This window comes from Telopea speciosissima, chromosome 7, assembly GCF_018873765.1.
Source record: "Telopea speciosissima isolate NSW1024214 ecotype Mountain lineage chromosome 7, Tspe_v1, whole genome shotgun sequence".
Classification (NCBI taxonomy): Eukaryota; Viridiplantae; Streptophyta; class Magnoliopsida; order Proteales; family Proteaceae; genus Telopea; species Telopea speciosissima.
This window is the reverse complement of record NC_057922.1, coordinates 53954427-53976587: the sequence shown is the minus strand read 5'-3', so window position 1 is coordinate 53976587 and position 22161 is coordinate 53954427. Positions and strand designations below refer to the sequence as shown.

The 22161-nt window shown below is 37.4% G+C and overlaps 1 protein-coding gene and 1 pseudogene across 6 annotated transcripts in view; both read right to left on the bottom strand.

The window, feature by feature from the left end:
* Positions 1–18097, bottom strand: part of LOC122667733 (PH-interacting protein-like) — a 53815-nt gene extending 35718 nt beyond the window's left edge. For 2 of the 6 annotated variants that reach the window (XM_043864131.1, XM_043864133.1), the window contains exons 1-4: positions 11899–12455; positions 7284–7655; positions 5041–5195; positions 4245–4481 (exon numbers count right to left, since the gene is read on the bottom strand). In XM_043864131.1, the coding sequence (XP_043720066.1) occupies positions 4245–4481; positions 5041–5195; positions 7284–7639 (748 nt within the window). In that variant the 5' untranslated portion in view covers positions 7640–7655; positions 11899–12455. Of the gene's footprint in view, positions 1–4244; positions 4482–5040; positions 5196–7283; positions 7656–11898; positions 12456–17993 lie in introns of those variants that run through there. The other 4 variants (XM_043864128.1, XM_043864129.1, XM_043864130.1 and 1 more) reach the window with 4 other exon arrangements.
* On the bottom strand, positions 15899–19993 carry LOC122668689 (annotated as a pseudogene).
* Positions 19994–22161: the final 2168 nt, after the last annotated feature.

The window sequence follows — 22161 nt, the reverse complement described above, 5'->3', positions numbered from 1 at the left end:
AATCAAGTCAATGCATTCCATAGCCATCAAAAATCTATCCAAATGTGCATACCTTTTCAGAAACACCACTTGCCATGTCAGGTCAACAGTTCCAAAATGACAAGGCTCAAATCCTTCCTTCTTGTACTTCCATCAATAGTATCAATTTCGCAGTATAAGTATCTCCACATCCTGAATTTGAATAATATCTATACTCCAAATCAACAAACAACAAAATCTGTCAAACCTTATCTTAAAGTATGTTATATATTTATATCGAAATTGGAGGCTCTAGGTGGATATCCCCAATTCCCTTTTCTTTTATGATGGTACGTCAAAACCTGTCAGCACCGTTTTCCCAGTCTAGCATATGACACTGTTAAGCCACCTTCAAGCCATCCTTGGCATCTTCTAGTTTGCACAGATATACAGGCTGTATACTGTATACAGCTTTATTAGCATGGAACAAGAATTCGCTGGCGAGGTCTCGGTAATATCTCGCAATTTTCAAAAGGCGAGACGAGATTGACGATGAAATGGAAAACTACAACGTTTCGGTTGAGATCTCGGTACGACCAAGATTGAACGAAACCCCCCTTTAAGTTATGCTTTAACTCGACCGAGACCAGTGCTTTCGGTCATAGAACTAAATCTCGGGTTTCGACCGAGATATCTCGGTTTTGCAAGTTTCCAAGACGAGTTGGCCAGGTACTTGAAAAGCATGGTTTCGACCAAGATGTTGGTAATTTCGAAAGTTTCGACACTTATGCCCATCGAAACTTGGGGAAACCTGGCTCGAAACCAGTACATATACTTATTTATGCCAGAAACCAAAACATGCACTTATTTATGCCAAATATCATTTAAGTAAATGTTTTTGCATTTGTATTTCATTTACTTAATATTGTAAAACATTGCTAAAAACCAAAAGTGCGGTAAAATATTCATTTGTTTTGATGTCTAAAAAATTATTTCCATTCAGAGCCATTTTGACAGCATTCGCGCACACCAAATTAACTTTGACCGGAACATAACTCCTTCAATATAAATCTGATTTATATTGAAGGAGTTATGTTCCGGTCAAAGTTAATTTGGTGTGCGCGAATGCTGTCAAAATGGCTCTGAATGGAAATAATTTTTTAGACATCAAAACAAATGAATATTTTACCGCACTTTTGGGTTTTAGCAATGTTTTACAATATTAAGATCTATGGAATTTATAGATTTGAGAAAAACCCCAACATTTGAAAGTTGAAAATTTCACCTACTGCCGAAAATCCAGTTTTTGTTCTTAAACTGGGGGGTTGACTTTTTATCCTTTTGGAATTTGATTTTTTAATTATTTTTATTGGATTCAAATAGGGGGTATTTGCTTATTTATAAAAACTATCTGAAGTAAATGAAATACAAAAACATTTACTTAAATGATATTTGGCATAATTAAGTGTTTGTCTTGAGAACTATGATTCTTTGTACATTGTGCATACACTTGTAAACTTGGGTCAAAAACCACAAGTACCATTTTGAGTTTTTTGTTTTTTTGTTTTTTTGTTTTTTTTTTGTGCAAATAGTTCATACATTGTGTTTAAAATGTCAAAAAATAGGCTACATACAAACAATCAGACCTTAAAAACCATTTCTGGGCCTCGAAACCACTGTCTCGAGTTAGCTGAGAAAAAGTACCAGGTTTCAACCTGGTTTCGGTAGGTTTCAACCATATCTCGGCTTCAGCTTGGTCAAAACCCGAGATCTTGAACCTTGCTCTCAGTTGTCTCGACAGTAAAGTTCCTAGAAACTTGAAAAAATTGGTTTTCATCGCAACCGCCTCTTCCATACCCTAGGATAGGGTTCCTTCAGATAGTTGATGACAACACTTTTATGTATTATGTGGAAGAGTACGTGTAATGCTTCAGCAGCACTATGACATGGGAAGCTTATGTGTCACATACAGAGGCTAACTTGCTTCGAAACTATGGCTTGGAATCATAGAGGTATACGGTAAGATTCATGTATTTTACACTTTTACATTTCTCATGCTTATTTAAGTAATTAAGTTGTTTTACATTAATTGTATGCTTTGATTGCTTTCTATTATCAACTTATGTGTAGAATAGGCCCTATTAGTAGTTTAGTACATCGTAGCCTACCAACCTAGGATCCAAAGTCAAACTCCTATTTGGACTTTGATTTTGGAAAATTTGATAGTGCCATTGGGTTTAAATGGCCCAAAATAGGCTGTATACCAGGTTTCATGACCAAACTAGGTCAAGACCCCACTAAAACCATCAAACGAGTTTAAAAAAAAAAAGTGCACCAACTCGCCGAGATCTCGGCCCAACTCGATTTTTTGGCTGGGCAAAACCAGTACCGAAACCGAGTTCTCGAACCATGTTTATTAGGCCCACACACTGTAGTCTGCATCCAACAAACCTCATTCTCATTTTCAAGGACCACTGCATAATTAGCCCATACACTGTAGTCAGCATCCACTGAAACCCATCTTCTGTTCCTAACGGGAAAAAATTTACATGTCTTGACCACTCTCCTGGTTTTGACTACAAGTTCTAAGTAAACACTAATGGTCAGTCTTTGTTTAACAAAACATGAGATCCATCCTAGGTTCCCTTATTATATTAAGGACCTGTCACACTATGACTAGTAAACAGAGAGAGACACCAAGGCCCTGAAATATTCCACAAGATCAGCTAAAACATGGACCGAGGTGGCTGGGAGTAATTCACCCTTCCAGTCTTTCCCACCCCTCCTCTGTGAAGTAGCATTTCCCATGGAGCTGGCTTTCAAATCCATTTGACCTTAACTTCCATCAGAGTATGAGTTGGTTGCATTTTCTTTGCTCAAGACCAGTTCAGCCTGGTTTCTCTCATTTTGGATTTCTTAAAAAGAGAAAGCAGCAAACTCTTCTCCGAAAATAATGAAGCTCAGCAGTTTATTCCTTTTAGCCACCTAGTAATGTTGGCAACCACCCATCTGCCACCCAAACCTCATCCAACTACTATTTTTGTCACTGTAACTGGGATTTCTCAAGACCATTAGGACATATCTCAGTCCAGATGCATTCTTCTTTTTTAACAGATGTAAAACCACATTAGATCCTCTACTCACTTGTAGGTTTATCCTATTGTATGTGGGGCAAGTTGCAGACTATAAAAACCATCCATTAGAGCAATATAATTTTCCCTGCACTAAATCTATCAACCTAGTTAGATCTTTTACCTTTCACCATCTAAATCAAAATTGAGACTTTAGCCTTCTACTCTTCTATCCATATGCCCCCAAAACCCGCCAACATCAGACACACTAGTGCATGCCAACCATCAAGCACCAATAGTAACCACAGTTATCAAACTGAATTTTTGTTTTAGGTACAAATCTTCAGTGATAGATCATAGGCCTCTGAACATGGGAGATATAGTAAACTGTTCATACTTGTTCTGTGTCCTTGCGCCCTTCCCATTAAACTTTTTACATTCAATCTGTAATCTCTCACATCTTATTAGGTCCTTGGCAGAAAAAGGCCCAAAAGATGGCTAACATAGTAGGAAGCAAATGTGAAAAGAGACTAAGAAATAACAAATTGGGGGTTGTGCAAGCAAATATATAGAAAAAAGAAGTGGGGCCTACAAATGCTCAGATTTGAGAAGAGAAGCACAAGGAAAACACTAAAGAAACAAATCTATAACAAGAGAAAGAAAAACAAATGGGAAATGAAGGAGAAACATTTAGTATACAAAGCAAAGGCTAGGAAGTGCTTGGAGAAGTGAAAAAAGAAACCACTTGAAGCAGGAATATTAAAAGGTCAGACCTTGTTTTCTATACGACAACCTTTCCTCTTCTCTCAGAAGACCATCAAAAGTAGCGCAATCCAAATGGCTACCCAAAAGTTACTTGCACAAGATACTTTCAATGCCAAACAAAAAGTTACAAAAGGACCCAGTTTTAACCACAGTGAAGGAAGAATACCTCCACCGATGGCCATCATTGTGCTTAGAAGGGTGTCAGAGAACAGTGAAGGGCATCTCGGCCCTACAACATATAGGGGGGGTAATGATGACCTTAGATTTGTGGGTGAAGGAAAACTTTCTCCTTATAAAAAAAAATTCTTTTTTTGGTCATTTCTATTTAGAAAGTTCCAAAACCCACGTGAATGCACCCAAGCATAAAACTGGTCATCAACAATTATGGAATGGCTGTTCCAGTATCCAGATGAAAATTGTAAATTCGTAGTCAGAAATAGCAAATAGTACCACAATAGACAGCATCCCGATGTCCCCTTAGCTTCTTTATATTTTGCATCTTTTGCACCATCGTTGATGGTTTAGCAATTGCATAACAAGCTGCACGAATGGATGGGGCACGATGATGTTTCGTGAAACCACCTCCAATTTCCCTCAAACTTAGACCACGCACCTGATCAGCCTGCATGTGAGGCCAACGCAAGTAACTAGGCATGCGGTTGATTTGCTTATGTTTGTTCCTATCAGCTGCACGAAGAGATTCAAAGCATCAGAAATAGTTGGAGACCGAAGGAAATTTAGTAGCAAACAGGTATAAGTAGAGAAACATAAAGTGTACAAGAAACCATAGTAGTGAAGGCAGCGCCTAGGCGTCCAGGCTCTTTCTTGGGTCCTAGGCGACAACACACCTTGTGGACATTTCACGAGTTTACATTGACTTATGTTTATTGCTTTATTTTTTTATAAATATGCTTATATTGTAGCCTATACTTTATTTATTATATGCTGATTTTCTCATATTAGGTCATTACTAGCATAATTATATCATATTGCATTGATATTGCTTCTATGTTGGATATAAGCATATAAAATTATCATTTCTATATTACATAGAATCATATACTGCATGCCTCCAATGCCTTGGCTCACCTAGTCACCTTGGTAACTATACAAGAAAGTCAACGCAATGATGAAACCAGGTTCTCCAATCAGGAGTGAAGCAGTTGACTGTATATTTTACATATTACAATTTCTGCCACCACAATAAGACATGCAAAAAGTATATTAGATAAACTATAACACATACATTCCAGAAGTGAGAAGGAACCCGATCCTAAGATTGTTGGAACATCTGCTGCATTTGGTGTGTTTCCTCCGATCATACCATGCAATGGTGGGGCCATATTCAGAATCAGTTGCTTTAGAAGCTTCACCAAATGATCCTTTTCAATGTGGGGATACCTAAGAACACAGTAAAAGAAACCACTCAATAAATTCAATTACTTATTCTTCAGAAGAAGAAAAAACTACTAAGAAACAAATTTGAGCATAAACGTGACAAATATTGCTTGATGCAGAAGCCTAAGGAGATACATGTGAGCATGGTACAAGGTTTTTACGAAATATCGGCAATATTTCACGAAACATTCGGTTGCGCAGGCAGTCGAGACGAAACAGCCTGCGATATACATTTTTGACCAAATTTTGACCAAAAATTCAGCATTTCGCCAAAATTCGATCTTACATACAGTTATTGTCGATATTTCAGTCGAAATTGTTACAGCCTTTAATATAAATACCAGGTTTCGCACGAAATTGGTCGAAATTTCAACCCATTTTGTGACTTTTGCCTGGTTTCGACTTCTGAACTTGGAAAATTCAGTTTACTTGCTGCCTTAGCCAAATCATTGCCGTACAAGCTTGGAACCAACGCTTGGGCAGTAGAGGAACGTAGTGAAAGCGACGATTTGTTGCGTTGTTGAAAGATTTGTGCAAGATCCAAAGTTGGAGGTATTTTGTTTTTCCCAATAACTAATTTTGCCAAAAAAAAAAAAGGATAAATACTTGGTGGTTGGCATTCTATTTTTTATATATCACATAGCCTTGACTTCACAGAGCCAGATTTTTTTTTTTTTTTAATATTTTGTAATTTTCTGAAAAAAAAATTTCTTGCAACAAAATTGTTAATACTTAGTATTTGGGGGTCGATTTTATATATGTTGGACACCGTTAGCCGATCAGGAGTTATTTTTCTGTCAGAAATTTAATTATTTTAATTTCTGGATTTAAAAATTACAGAAAATTCAGAAAAATAAAGTTTCTTTTAGTTTTGAAAATTCTTTAAAATTGATGAAAGTATTGTTGCTGTATTTACAACTGAAAATTATGAATCATGTCTCATTCCATTATTATTTTTTATAAATTATGGTATTATTATTTCTAAAAAATTATAAAATTTATTTTTAATGAAGAAAAAATATGAGTTAGAGGGAAAATAGGAAATATGGATTTTTTAATTAAGAAAAATCATAAATTATTTTTAAGTAAGAAAAAAATATAAGAGTTGGTAGTTTTATCAATATGGACTTTTTTTATTTTATAAATAGACAAACTCTCTTCTCAAAATACCGTAGGTGCTCAGAAGTGCCTGTAATGGCACAACCTGATTTATCTTTCTCTTGCTTAACACAAGAATTGAAACCAACCCTAGCTACTACATGTGTCAAAAAATTAAGTGATCTGGACCCCTTCGGAGAAATATCAATGACTGGAGATAACTCTGGCCCATTTACTTGAAGATATAAAAGCTTGGAAATTGAACAGGACTGTCTGTTCTCGGTAATGTCACAACATGAGGCCTTGTTCAGCTCATACCATTCATATTTCTCTTTGGGTGTGATTTAGGAGAAGGATTACTGTCGAAAATAAGGGTGTACCCAGTGCAGGAAGCTCCTGCCACTGCGGGGAGGGTCATAATGTATGCAGCCTTACCCCTGTGCTTTCGCAGAGAGGCTGTTTCCAGAGAAGGATTACTGTCGAAGACTCAATTTTTTTGTTTGTACTGCAGTCCAATACAACCCAGGATTTGTCTTTTCAACATTATTTGGGAGTTTGTTAACAATCATTTAAAACAATATTCAGGTCTGATTTATATTCGTGGATCAGATGCAAAATTCTGTGTTCTCCAACTGGATCATTTTGTACCTTAAAGTTACAGGTGTTTGATTCTATTTCTATCTTGGTTCTATGTTGAAGAGGGACATTCACATTTTCTGGGTAAACTGTACTTGGCGTTGGTGGAAAATAGTTTACTCTTGCTAAAATTTTTTTGTTATCGGCTAAGCAAGTAGGCCCATAACATACAACTATACAAGAAGCCTATTACTCCTGAAGCACTACTTAGTCTCTTTATTATAGCAAGTATCAAGGTGCATTTCAGAATGGCAGAAAAGAACCCGTGTAGTCAATTAGTTAGAACAAACTAACAGCGGATAGAGATTCAAAATATCAACGAAAGCAGAACCAGACAATCAAACTCTGAAAATGTACCTCTCTACCAATTTATTGTAACTCAAGGGGAAGGACAACCCATTATCATTTTCATCCCCACTGCGTACCCCACTCCTTGAATACCAAGCATGATATCTTCTAGGTAGAAGTTGATGTTCCAGGAGCTCATTCCAAAACTGTCCATAAGTTCTATGACATGGCCCAGCAGAGAGAAAATGCATAATCAGAAAGTAAACTTCTCTGAGGTCAATATCTACATCAGCTTCCATGGGAGGGCATGCAGCTGTTTCTGCCTCTGCATATGGAGCCTTCTCATGCACCTTATTTGAAAATTTTGAAGGTCCCATGTTAAGAGAAGGCGCATCACCAGCTGGGAGACTTTTTTGGAGAGCCATGATTTGTCCAAAGCCTACCAATCTTTGGAGGGGGGGGGGGAGAAAGAGAATAAGATCTGTTCCATGTAAAACCAGGAGAAACAGAAAGAGCACATATTATGACTTTCATGCATACAGACAGTGAATCCAATATATCAGGTTTTAGTTTGGAATTTAGTTTGAAGTGTTTGGAAGGTCAGGTTTTGAGAAAATTAAAACATCATCCAAGTTTGGGTGCATGAAAGGAATTAGAAGGAAAAATATCACAGCCAGAGTTTCTAGTTGAAATTAAAAATAAAGAAGACAAGGAGGCAATATCAAAAGATAATTCATGGATTCAAACGATAGTTGTCTAGCGGCATCTAGGCATCCAGGTGCCTTGGTTGCTAGGACACTTGTTGGTGTCGCCTTGCGTCCAGGCCCCCTCCAATGCCTCAGGTCACCTAGACTCCGAGACAACTATACTTCAAACAAGGGTTCCTAGCTTCATGCTAAAAGAAAACATCTCACTTACAAAAAGGCAATGTTCCATGCAAAAGTAAAAAAATGTCCTTCATTAAAGTTCAAAAGAAGAGTACATGGAGAGATTACAGAATCTTGAGCATGTAACTGAACTATGGCTCTGAAAATAAAAATATCATCACGGACTCATATCGTGCCAGTATTTTGGTCATGGTTCCCACCATAAGATTTGATAGGTATATATGCAAGAATACCAAACGCACAAACTGGCCTACTCACCCCCTCAAAGAAAGTAAGAAAAATCAGAAAATCAATGGTCGTGTTTCTAGCGGGTAGAAATAGAATAGCCTCAAGCCAAAAAAAAAACCACTTGACCTAAATTTCCAGGGTTAGATAGACTATCTGCATCAATACAAACACAGTCACACCCCTCAAATGTCAGAAAAATGACAAAATCCTAGCTAGAGATGCAGCTGCAACCAGAGTGATTTTCAGGCCACATAAACAGGCTTTACTTTCCAGTTTTTGAAGAAATTTGAATTTGTCTCTTAATGAAATCATTATATTTCAATAACAAACAAATAATCGAGATCTGATCTCCAAAAATAAAAATGAAAAATAGTAAACCAAAGAAAGCTTGAATTCAAGAAAACCAGCAGTAAAAACAGAAGAGAACTTCTATTGCAGAAGCCAACAGCTAAGCAATTACAAAAATAGCATTAGTTTAGGGCTAAAAACTCCCAACAATCAAAGATCTCTCACTCAGAGAGGAGGTTCCAATAATAAGTTGGCGAACCCCCTAAAGCCCTACTTTATAAACTCTCTCAACCAAGACTCAACAACAATAACATCCAAGCCTTATCCCAACTTAATGGGGTTGGCTACATGGATCCTATAAGAGACCATAGGTAAAGAAGAAGTAAAAAGGAAGGGGGACATACAGGTAGGGGAAAAAAAGGAGGGGGGGAACAACAGTCTGCACTAAGTCATACTAAACAACATCGACACAATCTCTAGGGCATCGACCCTTCTTAATTACACACCGCTAGGTCTCAAAGAGGGGTGTAATACAAACAACAGCCTCACAACAACAAAGACAAAGGCCAGCTAAATGGAGTCGACCGCATGGATCTTTGATCTCCAAACAACTCTGTTTGAGGTCATACTAGGAGGAGTAAGGCGTAAGCTAAGCATGTCTTTCTTCACCACTTCTCCTAAGGTTATCTTAGGTCTGCCCCTAGTTCTTTCGGCTCCCTCAATCAGGATCATGTCGCTCCTCCGGACTGGGGCCCTTGAAGGCCTCCATTGGACATGGCCATACCATCTCAACGATTCTCTCTAATTTTATCATAAATCAGGGCTAGTACCAAGTCCCAACCCAGCTCTAATATGATCATTCCTTACTTTATCCTTTCTAGTTTTCCCACTCATCCATCTCAACATCCTCATCTCTACAACACCAAGTTTATCTATGTGGCACTTCTTCACAGCCCAACATTCTCATCTCTAAACTAAGACTCGAACTACTAAATTTGAATGAGAAACACTCTTGAACTATGATCTCCACAATCCCACTCCACTTGAAATAGCATCTCACTTACACATTATTTGCTAATTTCTAATCAAAAAGAAAGAGAGAGACAATATGCTTCTGTGCCTCTCAAATTATGCATTCTGCTGCCCAAGTTAAATTTTATTTTTGGCTTGAACTTTAATAGTTAGACCATCATAATTGCAGTGACTTTCCCGTTGAAATTATTATTTTTTATGAGTTTGAAAATTACAACCGAAGCTTTTCAAGTTTAGACCGTGGTACTCCTCCACATGATTTCTACCATAATTTCTCTCTAAAATTCAACCTCAACCACTGGATTGACTCCTGAGATTTGTAGACCTACTAAGTGACGTCATGGAACACATACACGTGGGCTACTTCTAGCCTCAGATTGGGTAGTCAACTAGGGTGATAACATTCTCCAGCACCAAATCCTCAGGTTCGAAAGAGTTCACAGGTTGAGTTTTTTTTTTTTTTTTTTGATAAGTAACAGCTTATTATAAAAGCAAGTATTCATTACAGTCAACTGACATAAAAACATAAAGACAACAATAGGACCAGAGTCTACATGAAACTCATAGCCCTGCATCTAAAGGAAAGATAGCAGACCAAAATGGTGTATCATTCCCAAAACATAATTTCAGCCTCACTACCCCTTGTTTTGCCTAATCATCAGCCACCTCATTAGCAATCCTCAGCTTCCATTCGAACTTGCATTTGAGCAGCCAAGAGCCAAATAACTCTAATAGAAGGAAGCATTCACCATGGTTGAATCCATCAAATCACATCTAAATCCACTTTCACAACTGCACTAAAGCAACCTTCCCTCAAACAAAAACTGCATTCCTGTTTCTAATGCATCAATTCTGCATTAAATTGAATCTCCTTTTCTTATTGGTCTAAAAAATACCCCCAACTTCCAATCCATCCCCTGTTCTTATTATACCAGCTACACCTGAATGGCCTGCTGAGTTAAAAATTCTTCACTTGCTGCTCTCCATAAAACTTACTCAGCATGGCATGAATTGCAAGCGATTGTACTAAAAAAATCCTGATAGTGTTTTGTACTTGCAATGTGATAAATGCAGCATGATTCATCCATCCTGGCATTGAAATACAAAGGCCCTCCAACTTCTGAGAAATAATCCATTCACTAGAGCCTCTAAAGGATCTGAATCATTTCACCTCAAAATCAATGAAGGATATTTACAAAATGGAAAGGACATAACAAAATGGATGCCTCCAAGCATAGGTGTCAAGGTGTTGCCTAGGCACGCCCAAACAAGTCTAGTCAACTAGTCGCCTAATGTGTCTAGGTACCCAGACCAGGAGAGAAACCAGGGAGGACTAAAAGGCAAAGAAGGGGAAAAAGAAGAAAAATATTGAGAAAACATACCTAAAACTGAAATCAGCATAAGGAATGGGGCATATTTTCCTGAAATATGGCACTTGCCTTGGGTGCCTTGGCCTAGTCTAGGCGCCTAGTAACCACCATGCACCATCAACTATGCTTAATGATTACAGAATGCAAGCCTGCACAGAATTAAATGGCATTATGGTAGGGTCGTACTCTAAAGAGATTGCATGTGATACTGTTCCTAGTGCATTTTAGATTACTTCAGCAATCACACAACAGAAACCTCACTAAATGAGCCATGGGAAAAGCCCATGGATGTCTTCAAGTTAAAGTTCCCGAAAGTTCTTTAGTTTAATGAAACGAATTAAGATCAGTCTATGCATTGTCCTCCCCATCTCTCCCTTGTTAGACTAGTTTCTAAATGTCCCTTCCTTAAGTCATGACAAGGCTCTTGCATCCTCCAGTAGACCAAGCTAGAGTCTTTTGAATATCAAACTAGTGATGAACAATCTCATCTCCAGGTGAAATCTTAAACAACTTACGGGAGCATTGAATTACTAGAAAATCTTAGAGAAATATAGGAACCTAAAGATATCAGTAATCACCTACACAATTCTTTAACCAATTCTCTAAAGCCAAGTTACCCTTCGCAATATCGAGAGGAACCATACCCAAATTGATAAATCCAATCCTAAGGAGCCAAAATCCGAACAATTAAAAGCATTAACAAGATGCATTAACAATTCATGCAACCATACGAAATCATAAACACATTTCTGTGCCCCAAAAAGAACTATAGTGAGACAACTGACAAATTTTTTTCACAAAACTTAAAAATTCAACCACAAGTAGGAGAGAAGAGAAAACAATAAATGAAAAATAATGCCCACATCAAATTCAAACCTTTGTGATGCTCCCAGTACGCTAACCAGATGGGTAATTACCCGTAAACTGTAACTCGTCTTTACGATTCCAAAACCCTAACATGCCTGAGTCCATACTGCATTACTCGGCCACAACACGAACCCAATTTCAAGCTCTTATTCCGAACCAGTTCCAAGAAGAATAAACTCATCAGACATTTGAGGAAAGGCGACAGCAAAACAATCCGAGATCCATTCCCAAATATGCGAAGACCTTACCCAATATATCAAATTGAGTTTCTTCTCCAATTGAAACTGAAATACCTTCAATGGAGTCGGTTCCAAGTCGAAGAAGCGAGCTCTTTCAGGGAGTTAATGAGACTCCGCGTTCGAGATTGGTGAATTGGTAGGTGAAGTTTTGAAACGATCAACAGATTGCAGGTCTGCGTGTGAAAAATTAATCAGCGATTGTTGGATGCGTCGGGAGCGATAAATTGAGGTTGCGGGAAAGAGAAATAGAGAAGGAGGAAGTTCTGCTTCTCTTTGTTTTCCTCTATTCCTTTCTTTCTTTTTTGGTTTTTCCGTGCAGAAAGAGAAAGAGAGAGAATAGAGAGAGAAGGCGAGACTGTCGAAGCCGTTTTTAAAACCTTTATACCCATTCCTCTTAAAATGCCTTCTGATGGCAAGTTATAAAAACAATAATAATTTGTACTTATTAGGAAAAAGAGTAATAACCAATACAAAAAATCAAGGTATCGATATCAATATTTGTATCAGATGAACTGTATTGGTATCATCGGTATCCCATACCGATATGATATCATATCGGGATAAAATGGTTCAAAAAATTAAGGTATTGATATTTTGATCATGGTTCAAGGAATCAGTATTAATTGGTCAAATTGATCGATTCGTATCAATATGAGTAGAGACCGATCAGATACAATATCCATCCAATTATATTAATTAAGGGTAAAAATGTAAATAAAATGGATTTTTATGAAATTTGGAGATAAAACTATCTGATCGGACCAATACTAGCCAATCAGGATCGATTGATCCAATATCACTTACTAAAACCTTGATTTTGATAGGTTGAACGGTCCGATTTGACTTGATTCGACCGATAAATGTTGGTATCATTTCAATAGTACTTTTTATATTTGTTTTTTGAGAACAAAAAATCACTGGAAATAGTTTTAATTTATAGAGAAAAATAAATAAGATAGTTCTTTTTTCTGGTAACTAAAATAAGATAATTCACTTATTAAGATTTTGTTTTTTTTTAAAAAAAAAAAAACAAATACACTGGGGAACAAAAGGGCGAGTTGTGAAGAAAACAGTGTTTTGCACATGTTGAAAACCTTCTTAAGACTTGAGGTGTACCCTCCAAAAATTTTAAATATAACGGCTACGAAACTTTTTCCCTTTTCCACATCTAGCTGAACAGCAACTGACACAAAAGTCACTCACAATCACAGTAGTACATAGATAAAAACAAAGAAAGATGAAAGAGAATCCCTAATCAAAATTTGGGAAAAAACCTGCCAGTTGGTGGCGTAGACTATGCCACCCCTCTTTGTATATATATATGGAAAAAATCCTAAAAGGCAATGTGATCTCTATACGCAAACAAGAGGGATGCGAAATAATCATTCCACCCCTATGAAAGTTGGAATTCTCACTTTGTTGATAGTTTCGCGTATGCTGTCATTGGCCCTCATGTTGGGGCAAGGGCACACTGCCTTCTAAGGAATCCTATCTCATAATATAATTTGAAAGAAAATTCTATGTGAGGAAGTATACCACCTACGACCAGACATAGGGGGCGAAATGACCACCCTGCCCCCATGAAAGGCAAAAATCCCACCCACCAAGATGTCAATGCACACTCTCATTGGCCCCCATGTGCACACAGGGGCCACACTCCCAACCCATATTTATGGGAAAATGATTACTGTAGAGGAGCGTAGCCCCTGCGAGCATGCAAGTGCCAATAGGAGCAGGCACAAAAGCATCAAGTAGACGATCATTTTCGCTTTTCATGGGGGCAGAACGATCATTTACCCCTATGTCTGAGCATGGACGGTACGCTCCCCCCCCCCCCCCCCATGAAACATTTCCCATATTATTATTATGAGGGAAAGTTCGTTGTCCGAGAGTGTGGCCTACACCAGTACTCTCATGAGTCTATCTCTCTCCTCTCCATATGAAAAGACATCTTTGTCCCCTCGTTTTGAGGAGAGAGAGACACAGAGTGCTAGCGTAGGCAACACTCCCGAACAGAAAATTACTTTCCACTATTATTATTGGAAGAGGATTTTTGAGCAAATGGCATAGAGAAGCGCACCAATAAGCAATAGAAAGATTTTGTACATAGGAGGACAATAAAATCATTTCATGTGAGGAAAGAGATAGAGAGAGATGGTGCTAGCATACCTTCCTCTGGCGGATAAAAAAACTTTGCCCTATGTATATTTCTCCTCTTGATGCTCTCCTCTCCGCCTCTCTATTGACAGAGTGTCTCTTGCCTTATCCGTTGGCTGATTTCCCACCCCACCAGCTTAGAGAACACTCTCAAAATATATGCATGAATCTTCTTAATAGATGGTTACATACAAATGAATAGAGACTCTTGAGGAATGATGAGAAAGATCCATTTTTGCCACAAAAAAGTTCACTATCAAGTTTATTCCAACAAGACCCTAAAAAAAACCAAATATTTTTTCAAAAAAAAATATTATTAAATATTGACAATTCATCTTTTTGTCCGCAGACTTATCTACCTTTGTATAGTTTATTTGGGGAACCGTTCTCAACATGGAAGCACAAGGGCCATATGTGCTCTAGCACATTGGAGGCAGAAATTCCACCATTCATGGGGTGGGGCAGTCATTTTCTCCACCAATGTGTCCGGACGTGGTCCATGTGTCCCATGCATGGAACTTTTCTCCATTTTATTTACTAGGAAAAAGATGAGATGTAGTGTTCCAAGCACACACTAAAAGTGTTAATTGCATTCCCTAAAATTGCAAGGTCATCAAATTATTACAAAATTTCCCTCTCCAACTTTAAAGATAAAAGAGATAAACAAGAAAAGAGACAATTTGTAAACCCCCGATGAATCACTGTGAATAAACAATACCTTACCTTTTCCTATCATGTGATTTGGCTATTTGAGATAGCTCTTCTGCTAGTGATGTCATCATTCACTGTAAAAGAAATAATAGTGTCCCACAACTCCACAAGGGAAATTTATCCACTCAATTTCATAAACTGAAAAATATTTAATGGTATTTCATCCACATATTCACATAAATACCCCTAAGCACCTTTACCGTCATATGATATAATCGGATTACTATCTCATCTGGTCACAACAAAGAGAGCAGATGAACAGTATAAACACCCCAGGCTTTAGGCCAGGGTTTAAAAACAGGAATCGGGATTTGGAAACGGCTTGAATCGGTGAAAATCGGGGGTGGCGGAACCTTAAACCCTAGTTTTCATATAGGATTCCATACAATCCAATTATTCAAACCCTAATTACAACTGACAGCTAGTTGGGGCCTGCATGATAGCACTTCTGTTTTTCTATTTCTTTGATTTTTTTTCCTGGGAACAACAAAAATAGTATAAATCTGTTTGTTAATACCGCTTCAATTTTTTGTTCCTGTAAATAAATCAGGACAAAAAAAATAACTGAGAAATAGAAAAAGAAGCTCCAATTTGGAATTTCTCTATTCTAGAAATAAGAGAGTGTGCGGATGTTCGACCTCGAACGAAATGAGTTTTAGAACCTTGGATAAAAGCCACTGTGAGCACCTCTAATAACTAATAAATTCTACATTCTCTAAAATTAGTCATTAAAGGGATATTCTGCATAAGTTTCAGCCAATAGGGTATGAGAGACTAAAATCATTTAATGATTTAAGGTTTGTTCCAGATGTGGAGTTCAACCACTGGAGCCCTCATCTTGACTTGAAAAAGATTCTAACACTAGCCCCTGGTTTCAAACATGATGGGTCTTAAAAGAAAAGGGTTCACCCATCAAGCAAATATAACTTCTCAATCACTGTTTCACTTTTAAGCCCCAAGTACAGGATGCATTGAATGACAAATGATTGTTTCTATAGTAATAAAGAGTACTCCAAAAATCAAATTTCAGAAGGGAATGACCACTCTCTCATGGCATGGATATATATAATGAATAAATCAACTTAATTCTTAAATTCTAACTAGATAACCTTGAAATTATAAGGGCATGATCAAGAATGCTAGGACTCATCAAGCCATAGAAGGTGGATGAGGTTAAACAGTAAGCTTTCCACTTTAAGAGAGGTTTTCATTACTAAATAATTTACAGAGGCATCAATGAAGCAAATGTCAAGGGTATTTGGATGGATCTGCTACACATTTAAAGCTGCATATTTCTCTAAGCACTCCTTCAATTGAACTTCACTGTACACTGTGCCAACAGCTACTGCAGTTCATTGTTTTGTTAAAACCCCTACCTTCTTTTTTATTTAACCAAAAAAGTCACTCCACAACAATTTCACAGTAGACAATAAACTAAACCCAATCCCACTAAAAGACGCCTATGCTGAAATTGCTATTGGTACACAGAAAGCAAAGTTTTAATGGGTGCATAAAACTACTTTAATCACAGATTAAACCAGTAGTGGTAGCTATCCTCCTCAGCTGGTCTCTTTCAGAGTACATGCTGCAGGAGTCACCTTTAATAGGTTCCATTGGAAATTTAAGTTCCCATCTCACCATGTAATGCAGTCCATGAATACTCAAACTCCAAGACACTTTTCTGAACAATCTCCCATACATTTGGACACTTGTGAGATAAATCATGAATTGAGAGTTACAAGCTAGTCAGTTAGTGGAGTCACTAGCCAACCAGATGGTATAATCAAGAAAATATTGATGTAGATTCTGGACAGAGGAAGAGACAAAGGACCAGGCCCCACTTTGGGCCAGGGATGGACCAGTTCGAGGCAGCCCAGCAGGGCCAACTCGAGCCAGCCAAGCAGGGGGCCAAGATGCCCCATGATTGTGAATATAAATTCCAAAATCCAAATGTCATTTTGGACCCTGAGCATGACTTTAATCAAAGTTGAAATTATGCAGATCAAAAGTAGATATAAATGCAAAGTTGGAATTATGGAGATCAACCTTGGAATCAAAAGGTTGTAAAATAAGTAGAACAAAAATAGAGTACATAGGGTGTGTAACTTTAGCAACAACAAGATTGAAAGTAGGGTGGTGACAACTAATGATAGATATATACCAAAGGGCGTACCTAGTACAAGTGACTCCCACCACTGCGGAGTTTGGGGAGGGTCATAATGTACGCAGACTTTCACCCATTTCGATGAGAGGCTGTTTCCTAACTCGAACCCACGACCACTTGGTCACAATGGAGCAACCTTACAATTGCACCAAGGTCTGCCCAATGATAGAGAGATACCGTACAGTGAAAATTTTAGGTACATAGGTTCAACCGTAAATAAATGAGAAATAGAGGATGATGTTGCACAAAGAATTAGAATAGGGTGGATGAAAAGTGGAGAGGTGCATTCGGAGTGTTGTGTGATCGACATATTCCTTTAAATAGTAGTTCCACAATACATGATAAGTTGTGAAAACTGTTTGAGTTGGCATGGAAATGCAACGGAAGCCTTTGAATGCTCCGGTACGGAAGAGTGATTTGATATAGACTGAAGGAGCTAAAAGAGGCAAAGATAGGCCTAAAATGACTCTAAGAGAAGCAGTGAGGAAAGAGATGCATAGCTTAGGACCAGTAACAAGTATGGCTTTGAATAGAGTTGATTGGAGAAAATGGATCCATATAGCCAACCCCATTTACTTAGGACAAGGCTGAGTTGAGTTGAGTTGGGAGTGAAATATAAAGGATATAGCAGATGCTGAGTTGTTACCTGCTTGAACAGTCTTCCATGCAATCAGTTATCAACTCACCATGTGATCGAATGTAACTTGGAACCAAGCACAATCACAGCCAACCAATTTAACCAAATTTGATTTAAGGTAAAGGAAACTAAAGTGAACCTGGTTCATTTGGTTTTCTTGTAATTAAATTTCCTAACTTTTACAAACAACAACTTAGTTTTCTGGAGATCCAATAGAGTGCAGGGGCATAGCTCACATCCAAATGATTCATCCTTGCAGATTCATCTCAAACAAATTGAATAGATGTCAGAGATGGCATCCAGGCCAGATCTCTGACGATCTTCTGAATATAGTGAGAACTTTGACATTTGCATTGACCTTAGTGCCTCGCCCATATCACTCAGAGCCACAATTTCTGGGAATCTGAGCCTTGCTCCTGCAAGCAACTAAATCAGCAATTAATTCCACTAATGTAATTTTATTCTTTTACTATAGCAAACATTTGGATACTTGAATGACTAAGAAAGTATCAGATTATCTAAGAGAAAAAGAACAACTTACAGTCAATATCCATAAAATACTGAGTAGGGACTTCACTGTTGTGTAGGAATGAGGAGCACTTGACTTTGCCTCCTCCTGCCAAATGCTACAGCATGAGTTGCAGCTGAGATATATGCCCTGAAAATCAAGGGGGGAAAATAAATACAAACAGAAAGCTATTTCTGAACAAAAAAACTGAGTAAAATTCTAGGATTAAATCAAAATTGTACTCCTTAGTCCCTAACCATTAAAAGTAAAATTATAAGAGTAAGTGATATAAAAACTTGAATAAAAGACTAGATTCTGAGCCAAATCAAATATCTCCTTTAGAATTCACATCAAACTCATTATTCAAATGTGAACCTTCCAGTTGGAGAAGCTAAAAGACATCCACAAACAAAAATTAAGCCAATTTTAATTGCTTCATACAGGAGGAGACACTTTTACACTTTTGGTACATAAGCTATAGATGCATATCCATTTCCACAATATTAAAATGGTATCGGTACACGATGATACAAATATATGATTAGCATTACTTCCCTTTATTTGAATAAACTAGCCACAATAAAAATTCATAACTATATGAAGAAAATAGAAGTTTACACCTAATTTATTAAATTGCTGTTCTGGTGTCAGTGATCTAGAAACTTATGGTGCTGAACCCTGAAACCATGCTGATGTAATGAAACAAATTTAATGCATTCATCAGCATTGTTTCAACAACATAAAACCTATACAGAGTCACAGGAATAGCCCTCAAAAGCTATTAAAGAAAAATGGTGAGGGAATATAACCTAGTCTAAAGAAATATACCCATGTTTTGTTCTTAAAAGCAAAAGGTGATAATGTAATCACCATACATCAGAAGACTATTGCAACACCTTAAAAGAGTTAAAAATAAAAATAAAAATCAATTATAGGTTGATAAGTGAGAGTTACCGAAGAACAGATGGTTCAAGCACAGCGAACCCAAGAGCAGGAGAATCTTTGTTTTAGCGGACATACACGACTTGCTAGCCATTTCAAGGTCACCTATCCATATCTTTTCGGTCCAGAGTCACCCATAGGAGATCAAAAAGTGACAGAATCGCTGGAGGGAGGTTAATACTTTCAGCTGGAGCTCTCCATATATGATATCTTCCCCTTCAACACCAAAGATAAGTCTTTACTCTAGATGCAATTAATTTTATTTTCAGAAACAAGCCAATTATAAAAAGAACCAGTCCATATCTAAGAGAAAAAGATACTTGCAATTACTCTTGGGAAAGGAGATAGTACCACTTTAGTCCCCACCAATTTTGAGAAGCAGTGGAAATTTTATCTTATGAATGCATGAAAAATGACAGAATGTTTAAGATAAAGAGTAGTTCCATACGAAGCAGGGTTTGCAGCAGCTAGAACAGCAGCACTTGCATTGAGAAATGTGGTAATTTCGGCCTTGGCATTGCTGACTGACTGCTGCTCCATCACCTAAAGTATTGCTGTCCAATCTGGTTCCTCCATCTTGTCGAACTCATCAATAGCACATATGCTCATGTCTGCAAGCACCTGAGACACATTTTTCAGTTTTGAATCCACAAATCCTTGAGAAAAAATGAACAATTAAAACATAAAAAGGATCCTTGGATATTTACCTTTTTTTCTTTCAGTAATATGATTTTACAGCATCTGATCATGTTTCCTAATAAATCCAGCTTAACCTAATGTTTATATATTATTTTATATTTGTATAATTCAATTCCACAGTTCATGCCAAAAAGATCATAGATGACTAGATGCTCTTGCAGTAAGTATGACATGGCATAAATTTTTAACCATAGTTGTCATGGCATCTAGGCGATGAAGGCGTTGGAGGGGGCCTGGATGCAAAGCGACCAAGACACCTAGGCGTCGCCTATCTCAACTGCATCATTTCCAAGCTATGATTGCTGGACTTTCCACTTGTGGGTTTCTTGCTTGTCCAGAATTGTAATGCTGGACACTTGTATGGACAAGAGCAAACCACTCGCGTAGACAATGCTGTGTGTCTTTTCCATAAGCTAGCTCAATATTGTCCTGTTTTGATGTTTGCTGATTGTTTCCTTGGACTAGCTTTACCGACATGCATTAGAATACACCTAAATACATGTATTTGTATCTGTTCCCTTAGTTTTACTTTCTACTGATTTACCTTTTCAGTCCTCGTATTTTTTTTCTTGAAATGGGTAACAGACATGGCCTCCAAGTATGTATATGCAACCAAACCAGACCACATTGCTCTAAATCCTGTTTAAGGAAAAGGAAGAAAATTCTTGATTATTCAACAACATCACCTGGAGAACCTGGTCAATACCAGAAAGAGATAAACAAATTTAAGGAAAATGAAGAGGCAAATCAAATAAGCATAATATAATCAGGGAAACTTGGGGGTGGGAAACTTGGGGGTGGGAGGGAGCAAATGAAAAATCTCCCAAGCCCCTCCAAAGAAAACAAAAAAGCAAGGGGAAAAAATAAGAATATCTATTTTATTATTCTCTTGAGGTTTAGCCGACCCCATTTAATTGGGATAAGGCTTAGTTGTTGTTGTTATTCTCTGAAGGTTTAAAGCAAGCACATCGTCTACTTTTAACTTCAACCCAAAAGAAAATGTCTTCTTTTTATGTCATATTATTGCCACATATGCCAAAAAAAACCATCAATGCTCCTATAACTTGAATCTCACCATAAATAAATAAACAACTAAATAAAACTGTCTTAAGATGACCAATTTTGACCTCTGAAATTCTATATTAATCTACTCTGGACAGGAAACTTGAGAGGCACCTCCACCCAGGCAAGAGAGCGAGTCCATCAACATTGTAAGAAAATATATCAACAAACCTTACTAGTGAGTTCTCCTCTAAAATGAATGGTTATTGTGTCTGTGGTAAGTGTTGGAACATGTTCTGCTAATTCTTGAATTTCTGCCTGCATAAATTTCATATTAGTGGTTTATACTATGCAAAAGAAGAGCAAAAAATCACTAGATGCATGGCATTATAAGAATAGAATATAAATCATAGATACCTTTTTGCACTTTACAACCATGCAGATAAACTTCTGGTTTACTTAACTTCGCATAAATTGAAGCTCTATGGAAGAGAAACAGAATATAGTACCTCTTGAAATTTCAAAAAATTTGAAGCTCTAAACTGAAGGATAAGATTCCCTTTTGTTTTGTTGACTTGAAAACAGTTGGATAGGCACTAAAACAGAGGCATGAATTCTCTAGCAGTTACTTGTTTTGTAAAACAAAAGGAGAAAAAATATATCACCATCACAAATCCAAGATTTGGAGCATGTGAATTTCTATTTGACTAACATACAACTCAACTTAACCAAGCCCCATCCCAACTCATTGGGATCCACTAGACAAATTGTGCTCTTGCATTCACATCTATCTAAGGCTCTTCGGTTAGATAAACTGTGTAATATGATACATGCAATGATAAGATTGCCAAGAATAACTAAAATGCACTTGAGGGCACCTAGCAATAAATACCTAGTAAATTCAAAGGCACATTCTTCACAAGTATACACCGGTACCTGCATCATTGGCTTAACATCTGAATGGTAAATGGTTTTTCTTTAGAAGAAGCTTTATATAGACCTCGCTGCATTACAAGATAAAATGAGTTCAAGGAAACATGCATATCATATAAAAGCTCCAAAATGAAGGACACAGTGCTCTTTTTCTTTTGAAGGGTTCCCCTAGGGATATCTAACAAACAAAGCAATAAACCAAAGTGATCTCCATTTATGAATTAAGCAATTAGCACCTTGGTAGAAGTCCACTCAGTCATCTATGTTGGGAAGAGTTGCGGAA